General features: G+C 38.5%; 2 protein-coding genes across 4 annotated transcripts; one reads left to right on the forward strand and one right to left on the reverse strand.

The window, feature by feature from the left end:
- Positions 1-539: 539 nt before the first annotated feature.
- LOC133852310 (putative pentatricopeptide repeat-containing protein At5g65820) lies at positions 540-6,048 on the reverse strand. Of its 3 annotated transcripts, XM_062289046.1 has the most exons (5): positions 3,652-6,048; positions 2,500-2,646; positions 2,049-2,246; positions 949-1,102; positions 540-801 (listed from the first exon to the last, which is right to left on the reverse strand). In XM_062289046.1, exon 1 carries the CDS (start codon positions 5,779-5,781, stop codon positions 3,757-3,759), a length of 2,025 nt encoding a protein of 674 aa, XP_062145030.1. In that variant the 5' UTR covers positions 5,782-6,048; the 3' UTR covers positions 540-801; positions 949-1,102; positions 2,049-2,246; positions 2,500-2,646; positions 3,652-3,756. The 3 variants fall into 3 exon arrangements, with proteins under 3 accessions (XP_062145030.1, XP_062145029.1, XP_062145028.1); XM_062289045.1 differs by lacking the exon at positions 2,049-2,246 and having other exon boundaries at positions 965-1,102; XM_062289044.1 differs by lacking the exon at positions 2,049-2,246.
- Positions 6,049-6,705: 657 nt separating this feature from the next.
- Positions 6,706-9,278, forward strand: LOC133852088 (pentatricopeptide repeat-containing protein At3g49740). The gene has a single exon (XM_062288760.1). It carries the CDS (start codon positions 6,763-6,765, stop codon positions 8,947-8,949), a length of 2,187 nt encoding a protein of 728 aa, XP_062144744.1. The 5' UTR covers positions 6,706-6,762; the 3' UTR covers positions 8,950-9,278.
- The last annotated feature ends 791 nt before the right edge of the window (positions 9,279-10,069 follow it).

A 10,069-nucleotide genomic window follows, 5' to 3' on the forward strand; every position in this document is an offset into this window, starting at 1 on the left:
ACATCCCTCATCTTGAGCTGTGAAATCACTACTTATCTTAAAAGTTTAAGCTAATAGAAAATGATTGATTAATATTATAACACTCTCCCTTCACGTGTGAACTCAAACTCCTCTTTAATCAATGAAGCCCAACACGTGAAATACATCACTAAAATAAAAGGTGAATGATAGAAACAAAGTTGAAACTCAAGACTTTTGCTCTAATACCAAGAAAAATCACCACTTATTCTAAAAATTTAAGCCGATAGAAAATAATATAATTAAAACTTAAGCCGATAAAGAATTATTAATTTAATTATTTAATTAATATTTTAACAATATCCGCATGGCCAATGCTACCAAGTACAGCACAAACAATAGGGTACTGCACCCTTCAAAAAAAAAAAAAAAAAGGGTACTGCAGAATATTCTTTCAAGTATCATTCAAATCAACAAAAACTAACGTACTCCATTTCCCAAATATATATATATATATATATATATATATTAAAAAACAAAAAAACAAGTGCTGCTAAATTTATAGCAAGACCCTAGCCATCTCAAGAATGTCATGCAATATCCCTATTGAAGGAGTATCATCAAGCATACACCATATCGACGCAGTTACGAATACAGAATTGTTGGAATTGGACAGTACGTCATGAATATAGAATTGTTGGAGATGACAACAAAAGGCCATTATTACTTAGTTTCTGTCGCTTTACATTCACCAACTCAATTTCTGGAAAAGCGCTAAAATATGCAGGAAAAGTTTTATGAGCCTCTCTGAATTCACAAGAAGAAACTGATAATCCATGCACCCTGGAAAAGAAAGTATTAAGTTTACAAGTTAGAAGAATACCACCTTTTCATTGCTGAGATAGTCATAAATGCACCAGCCGGCAGCCAACAATAAGGAATTATATTTAAATATTCTGCTCAACTTGAGAATGAGAAAGCTGTCACTACCTCAGACACACTATACCTTCCTAACTGATTTGAAAAAGAAAATCTACTTCCTCTTTGTAGAAGGCAAACTAGTGCATCAGGGATGGAGCCATGTGTCTACAATCCCATTTGTGCTGTCTGCTTGCACCTTTGTTTAGAGAAGTCGACTTTTTCACTGTAATGTGGCCAAGTGAGGCACCATCATTAATGGTCAAGCAGCAAAACAAAATCCGCAACAACAATACCCAAAAGGACTCCACCATATGACTGGCTTCACTAAATAGACAGTGTACAAAAGATAAGCTTAAGTAAACAAAGTTTAACAATCTTGAGACATCAACTTTTCTTAGAACATGAACAAGTTCTTTCACTTTTTTAGAATATGGAAAATCCGATGGATGAATTATTCAATCTAGCTTATTTTGGTATTCAAGTCAATTCAACAGATGTCATCATATTGTAGTCTAATCTTTTTGTAAGCAAATAAGGCCAGGATTTTTTGGTCACTTGATCATATGGGATTATGACTCATTCCAGGGTCTAAAGCCAAGGCATACCGTTTCATTTTCTTTCTGGAAACTCCACGACAAGTTTAGGACTAGTGGTCGGCTTCTTTCCTAGAGAAACCTCATGCGATATAGTCAAGAAACAAGTGTAATTCTCTATTCTCAGCATCAATAAAGGGAGCAAAACCACCTTATAATGAGGTCTATTGAGTTGGTCAAGAACGTAAAAAATCGGTGGACATAATAAGTTTTATCCATCTTATAACTCAGCATCTTTTCCAAGACACTTGCAAAAGATATTGTACAACCCAAACAATGAGACTGAACCCGAATGGTGAAATCAGTCAGTCCAGCTTGCTTTCGAAACACTTGGTCAAGTTAATGGTGAGACTATATTGGAAGCCTAAATTCCTTTATAAGCATGCATATAAAGCATTGTTTTTATTGTTTTTTGATGGGATCCAAGCATAAGAATAGCTAAATTTATCAACCCCCATAATAGGTCCCCAAAGCTGCATCCATCTAGTGCATCGACTTGCCGAATGGTTCTCACACAGTAAGAGTTAATAAAACAACCTAGTACAACTATTGGAGAAAGAAAACGACAAAACATACCAGATGTTTAGTAAAGAAGATGCCAAATAATGCAAGCTGCAAAGGAATGTTCAACACGACTAATTGAGGAGGAGCCTTAAGAACATAGATTAGCCACTGGTCCCGAAACAAAATCCAAGTCGGAGGCATAATTATTTAAGACATGCTTATTTTCCTTCATTGTTTGATAAGTAGAAGCACAAAAATGACTAATGTAGGCTGTACAGCAAAGGATATATATCAGATGCCACTGGATGCAAATCAAATACAAATCAGATAAAAATTATGCAAACAAATCATCAGAGTAACATGATAATGCTTTATTGAATCTCAATAGACTGATTTGTAACAATAGCAGGATAACATGGTAAAGCAAAACTTTTTCAACCACCTCAAGCAATGAAAAAGGTATCCAGAAGAACGGTGAATAACAGTTGATAAAGTTTTGAAAGCAATATTTTTTATAAGTCACCTGTTAGAATCTGACTTGAGTATGGGGTACTATCTGCACCTCATGGTTGCATAAGCAAATGTCCCACAAAACTGCGAAGTGCTTAAGTGCACGGAATGCTCCCATTTTCTTCAAGCAGGGATCTAGAGTTTCTATTTCATATGCACCCTGGAAAGAAAGAAAAGTGATGGTGTGAATGTTTCATTACATAACTAGCAAATAATATAATTTTTCAACAATATATACATCCACATGGACATGTATATTTGGGTATATAAAACCTGATGTTGATAGGAGATCTCAACCTGCCTTACCCTTACTGTGCCCCAAATTACGATTTCATATTTTCACTTTTAATTACCTAAATTAAGTCTCATTATAGTTGTCTCTTTATTTCAGTCCATAAATCAGACATTCAGATATCTGATAAACTTGACAGTAAGACACATGAGTTTCAAATGCATCTGGACTCTAGGAGAAACACTAATCTGTAAATATATAACTGACACACATAAATGTAGCCAAACTTACATAGCAGGCATAGCACTAATAATTATTTGCTGATTTTGCTCAAGCTAGTGCTGGCAAACATGTTTCTGCATTGAGATCAGTGATAGCAAAGACTTTTTGAAGTGCCAGATCCCTGGGACTCATGCAAAATGCCAAAGTAACAGCTTTAACAAGAATTAGCCAAAATGAGGAGTGCATCACTGTCAATACTTGCTTTTTAAGTACCAAGTACTGTTATAAATCTTACATGCCACTAGAAACCATCTACCCAAGATCTTACCACCTTCTCTAGCTGAATGGCAGAAGACTAGCCACTAAATATCTGTATAAAAGGCAATACAACACTACTATAGTTTTGAAATAAACAAACAGCATTTTAAATACACCAAGTAAAATTCCCTATTTACTTGAGGACTATATACCCACATGAATTACAAGCTAGCCATGACAATGATATTGTAGTAAATACAGAGAACCATATGTAATAAATAGCACAAAAGACAAAAACTAAAACAAATTGATAAAATAAAGAGGCAACAGAAAATACTAAAAAAACAGTTATTTCCTAATGTCAATTAGTGATGCATGCATTGTCACAGTTGCATCACAAACAAATTTAAATGAAGTTTTTCTCAGGGATATAAATGGGTCCAGTACTTTTACCTTCCATGACGAGTGCATTACACAAATAATGGCTGAGAACCTATCACCTCCAAACAATCTGCCGACTGAATGACATTTACTTTCATAGCAACTTTCTCATTCAAACTACAAAATTTTAGCTCTACCATGCACTCCACCCCAACGGCGTCGGCGAGCCCTCCTTTTCCTCCCATCCTTTACCTCCTTAACTTTTTCTTTCAAGTCCCTTTCTCCTCGCCGTTTGTACATCTTGAAAGTAATCTGTCTATCTGCAGCCATCTTCCTTACCTTATCCGTTATCTCAGCTGCAATCTGCCTGTTATAAAGTTTCCTTAAGCCACGCATGAGTTTAGCAAAAGTATCTGGCTGTGGCATTAAATCTGCATCCATCATGTCCAGACAGTATGAACAAGCCTCCTTAACATGGCCATTCGAAAATAGCGCATGAATCCAAATTGTCCATGAAGACACATTAAGCTCACAGCCTTTAGTTGTGATGCAACTCCATACATCTTTAGCCATTTCAAGCTTCTCGGCTCTTAATAGAGAATTCAATAGCTCTTTCAGGGTACCATAATGAGGAGCAGATAGAAGACCTCTACCAACCATTTCTTTGAAGTACTCACAAGCTTCAACTAGACAACCTTGCCCAATAAACCCATGAATCATTATGACAAAAGTGTCAAGCCCTGGACCAAGTCCATCTGCTTCCATTTCATTCCAAAGTCGTACCCCTTCCTTAACCTCCCCCAACTTGCAAGCCAACCTTATCACTGTATTGTAAATACTAAGATCAGGAATGACACCAATCTTCCGCATCTCCTGCACAAGTTCCATACACTCTTCCAGCTGTTCCTTCTTCTCATGAGCAACCATGATATGCAAATAAGTCGTCTGATTTGGAGCATGTCCTTGCTGTATCATACTATCCAAAAGCTCATTACTCTTATCAATCTTCCCCCACTTGCAAAACCCACTAATCAATGTAGTGTAGGTCACAACGTCAGCCTCCCACCCATCCCTCTGACTCTCAACAAGAATCCGCATTGCCTCCTCCATTCTCTCCTGACCACAAAGCGCCTGAATCAAAATAGTATAGGAAGTTGCATTTGGTTCACAACCCTTCCTCTTCATCTCCTTCAAAAGATCAGAAGCATCACTCATCTTCCCCACTTGAGCATACCCACTAAGCAAATTGTTATAAACCACAATGTCTGGCTCAAATCCAGCCTCCCTCATTTGCACCAACACAAACTTGGCCTCCATAAGCTTCCCTTCTCTACACCAACCATACAACAAAGACGTAAAATGCTTAATCGTCGGCCTAAACCGAACCCTCATATCCTCAAACAACAATGCAGCTTCCTTAACACTACCATTCTTGCACAAAGCGTCCAACAAACACCCAAACACATACTCATCAGGCTCACAACCATACTTAGGCATCTCATCCAATACTTCAATCGCTTTCTTAACCATCCTGGCTGAGGCAAACCGCCTCATCAGAACAACAAACACTTCTGGGGACATCAACTGGGGATTATCCCTCCTCATTTCCTCAATCAGTGCCCAAACAGCACCGAATTGCCTCATTTTCCCTAAAATCTTTATCATAGCTTTGTATACTTCGTAGCTATGCCTATAACCGGGCTGCTTCGAAGCCCAAACAAAAAACCGGTACCCCAAGTTCCCGGCATCGCCGCAGCGATTCAATACGCGTTCGGCTAAACCTGAACGCATAACAACACCGGATTCTAGCAAAGCGAGCTCCAATTTGGTAACCCTAGAATGGAATTTCTTTAAGATTCTATATACCTTTTCGACATCGGCAGCAAACTCGTCGTGGCTCTGTTTGTGGGTCTGATCGTCTGGGTGATTTTGAAGGCGAACTAGCCCAAACCCAGTTCTTGCATCGTCTGATAGATGATTGTGGCTGCTCTGATCGGTGGGATTTCTACGGTTTGGATTGAATTGTGGAGGGGTATGGGGAAGACCCATTTGATAGTGTGGGGGATGGGATTGGGGAATTTCATGGTGCGTGGAGTGTGACGCTGCGTGAAGGAGGTTGAAGGGCTGATTTGATTTGGAGGAAAGGAGGTAGTGAGGGTGCTTATTGAAGAAAGTCGTGGTTTTTGAAGATAATCTCTGCATTTTCGTTTGTGGGTCTGCAACTACAGCTCAGCTTGGCTTTCACTGATTTTACTACTTACCCACCAAAAAAAAAAAAAAAAAAACGAGGAAGAACAAAATATATTTCTCAAATTTTCTAATTTTCTCGCATTTTCTTGGAATCTCAAAGTCTTGGACCTCTTGGTTTTTTGTTGGGGGACGTATCAAAGCTCGCTCACCTGAACGGCTGAACCAAAGCAGACTAGCAGTATCAACGAGGGTAAACTTCAAAAAGGCGCTTTCAGCTGCGTATAATGAAAGTGAAGAGGGGAAATACTGCCTAAAAGGCTAAAATAAGTCAATCAAACGTACATACTTTATCTATTCATTTGTATTCTTCTTTTTTTTTCTCATTTTCTTCTCCCTTTTTTTTTGCCTTTTTTTTTTTTTTTTATTATTATTAAGCATAATGGTACTCATTAGGGCATGATGGTTACAAGAACGTAGAATTAAGATCACTAATTGATTTATTGAATATAAGATTTAGAACCAAATTATATATTACAACTGGTGCTGATAAAATCTTCCCATTCCAAACAAAAATTGATTGATAGCTGATAAATATGCAAAGACATTTGAAAGAATGATTAATGATTGTGTATATATATATATATATATGAACACCAATCCTATAAATAAATGGAAATATGGCCTTAAATAAGACCAATAGTATGGAATTTTTTCAGAATTGATTCTGATCAATTGTGATTAAGATTTAATTGGAGCTGAATAATTTTATTGAATTTCACAAGTAAAATTACTTAAAAAATTACTCAAATCTCTTCCAACTAAAACCAAAGGTGATTCACCCCCACAAAATAAATTTTCGACTATAAAATAAATTTTCTATATTTTTCCTTAAAATGGAGAAAATGCTATTCCAAGTTCCAATGCTTATATGTAAAACAGATTGGTCATTATTATATAAAGCTTCCTCCATGAAAAAAGAACAAAAATTGAGTGATGAAGCTCACACTTATCAAAAGCACCGCCCAACAACAACAGCAACTCGTTAAGCTCAACCAATTGCTCGCAAAGCTCACTCGCTCAAACCGTTGCTCCGATTGCCTCCGCCTCTTCACCCAAATCCACTCGTACCAGTACCCCAAACCAGACCACTACACCCTCTCCGCCGCTATCACCGCCTGCGCGAATCTCCGCGAGACCGCATTCGGAAACCAGCTCCACGCCCATGCTCTATCCACGGGCCTCGGAGCCTACCCTCACGTTGCAAATACTCTGCTTTCGCTTTATGCTAAAGCGGAGGATTTGGATTCGGCGAGACGGGTCTTCGACGAGATTGAGAGCCCGGATGTTTATTCGTGGACGACGGTGTTGTCAGCGTGTGCTAAGCTTGGGTGCGTTGAAGATGCGTGGGAGATGTTTGATAAAATGCCGAGAAGGGAGGTGGCGGTTTGGAATGCGATGATTACGGGGTGTGTGGAGAATGGGCGTACGGAGGTTGCTGTTCGTTTGTTTAGTGAAATGCACAGGGTGGGTGTTAGGCATGACAATTACAGTTTTGCTAGTGTTTTGAGTATGTGTCCTGTGGAGGCATTGGGTTTAGGGAGGCAATTGCATTCATTGGTGCTCAAAACCGGGTATTTAGTTAGAGCTTCGGTGGTTAATGCTCTGCTGACGATGTACTTTAATTGTGGACGCGTTGTCGATGCTTATGAGGTATTTGAAGAAGCAGAAGCTGAGGTATATGATCAGATTACTTTTAATGTGATGATAGATGGTTTGTTAAGTGTGGGAAAGGATCGCAAGGCCTTGGAAGTGTTCAGAGAGATGCAAGAGGCTTCTCTCAGTCCTACTGAGCTGACTTTTGTGAGTGTGATGGGATCGTGTTCATCTGCAAGAGTCGGGCATCAAGTGCATGCCCAAACGATCAAGATGGGTTTTGAAGCATGTACATCTGTGAGCAACGCGACTATAACCATGTATTCCAATTGTGGGGATTTACATGCTGCTCACATGGTTTTTGAGAGACTGGAAGAGAAGGATCTTGTCTCATGGAACACCATGATTTCGAGCTACGCTCAAGGGAATTTTGGTAAATCAGCAATCTTGGCCTACCTGCATATGCGAAGGGCAGGAACTGACCCTGACGAATTTACTTTTGGAAGCTTGTTGGCAAGGTCAGAGTGCTTAGAAATTGTGGAGATGATACACGCCCTTGCATCTAAAAATGGGCTCTTGTTGCAAATCCAAGTATCAAATGCATTAGTTTCTGGATACTCTAGGCATGGGAAGATAAAGCAGGCTTATCAAATATTCCACAATATCTACCCCGGAAATTTGGTATCCTGGAATACTATTATTGCAGGATCGTTGCTAAATGGATGTCCAATACAGGGCTTAGAACAATTCTCTCAATTGCTGAATACGGAACTAAGGCCGGATGTGTATACTCTCAGTCTTATTTTGAGCATTTGTGCAAGCATTTCATCCTTGCAACATGGGAAACAGGTCCATGGTTACATTCTCAGATTCGGGTTATTTTCAGAGACGTCTTTGGGTAATGCCCTCCTGACAACTTATGCAAAATGTGGGGTTTTAGATTGGTCTTTGAGAGTGTTCAATGCAATGGTTGAAAGAGATACAGTTTCTTGGAATTCCCTAATATCGGCTTATGCACAGCATGGGCAAGGAGAAGATGCCGTGAACTGCTTTGAGGCAATGAAAGACTCATCTGGGGTTGAACCAGATCAGGCCACCTTCACTGCAGTTCTTTCTGCCTGCAGTCATGCAGGTTTAGTTGATGATGGTACTCGGATTTTCAACTCCATGGTGAAAAATTATTGCTTGATTCCTGGAGTGGATCATTTTTCTTGCATTGTTGACCTTCTAGGTCGTGGTGGGTATCTTGATGAGGCAGAAAGAATAATAAAGAGTAAGCATGTTGAAACACATCCCAATATCTGGTGGACATTGTTTAGTGCTTGTGCAGCTCACGGTAATATAAGACTAGCAAGAATAATTGCTGGATTTCTTCTTGAAACTGAACGCAATGATCCATCAATCTATGTGCTTTTGTCAAATATATATGCAGCTGTGGGACAATGGGAAGAATCAGCCAAGGTTAGGGAATTGATAAAGAGAACTGGGGTGATGAAGCAACCTGGCTGCAGTTGGATTGGATCATAAAACCTTCAAAGTTGTTTTAACCCCGTCAATGGACATTGGACAATGACGTTTTAACCACTTGTTGCCGACCACGTGGTTATGAGCTGGACAGTACAAAGACATCAGATGAAAGGGCTCCCCCAAACCAGAGCTGCCATTCATTTTCTCCAAATCTCTAGAAGTGCCCATTCTTTGTCCGACTTGTATCAAATCAAGGTTCATAAAGGTTCTGCATGGCCAGTCAAGCTAAAAGCGCATTCATCTCGATCACAATTAAACAGAAACTTGCCTGAAATGCAAGGCCTGGTTGGTTGTTTTATATAAAGTAATGGGTCTCAATTAACAACAAATCCAATCAAATCCTCACTCATAAAGTCGACTGGATCCAAGCGGGTTCCATCATGCTCACACATGACACACCTAATTTGTGGCCTGACAACCAGACCATCTCCCTTCCGATAGTTACTACAAAAATCTAACCAACCTAGTTGTTTTCTACTTTTGGATGGTGTCCACGGGACCCCGAGTAGACCCATTGGCAATATAAATAACCCAAGTGAGTCAGGCCCAAAACAAGAAAAGAAAAAAAGATCGGAAACTTTTTTTGTTCAAAATTAGGGTTAGGTTGCATTCGAGCTAAATCAAATTGAATCAAACCGAATATTGGATGGTCAAGCTTGGTTCATCTAATTTTATTTGTAACACAAGTCGAGCTTGAGTTTATCATGAATTTCTCAATTAACTTATTCATTTCTTATATAAAGTAAATATCATAATTGTCTATCTTTTCGTAAATCTATACTAATAATCAGTTAATTATTTATTGTTAAAATTTTATCATTTGAGTTAATTAAATAAATTAACTTAAATCTTAAATAGTTAAATCTCTAGTTTATATTATATATATAAATTCATTATGCACATACACAAACACACACGCGCACACACAAACATATATCCATAAATACTCACAAACACACTCATATACACATAAATCTCTAAAACTAAACTCACAACAATAATAATTCAAGTTATATCTATCATATTAGGAAAAAAATAAATTGAAATTTTACTTCTATTTTTTTTTTTCAATTTGGCCCCTCCAAATTGTCAAGTCTGGTCCGCCACTAATGAAATTATA

The sequence above is a fragment of the Alnus glutinosa genome, chromosome 12, assembly GCF_958979055.1.
Source record: "Alnus glutinosa chromosome 12, dhAlnGlut1.1, whole genome shotgun sequence".
NCBI classification, from domain to species: Eukaryota; Viridiplantae; Streptophyta; class Magnoliopsida; order Fagales; family Betulaceae; genus Alnus; species Alnus glutinosa.

Bases quoted from the DNA above. Each gene is read 5' to 3' on its own strand.
- LOC133852310 (XM_062289045.1), bottom strand. From the start codon at position 5,781: ATGCAGAGATTATCTTCAAAAACCACGACTTTCTTCAATAAGCACCCT.
- LOC133852088 (XM_062288760.1), top strand. From the start codon at position 6,763: ATGAAGCTCACACTTATCAAAAGCACCGCCCAACAACAACAGCAACTC.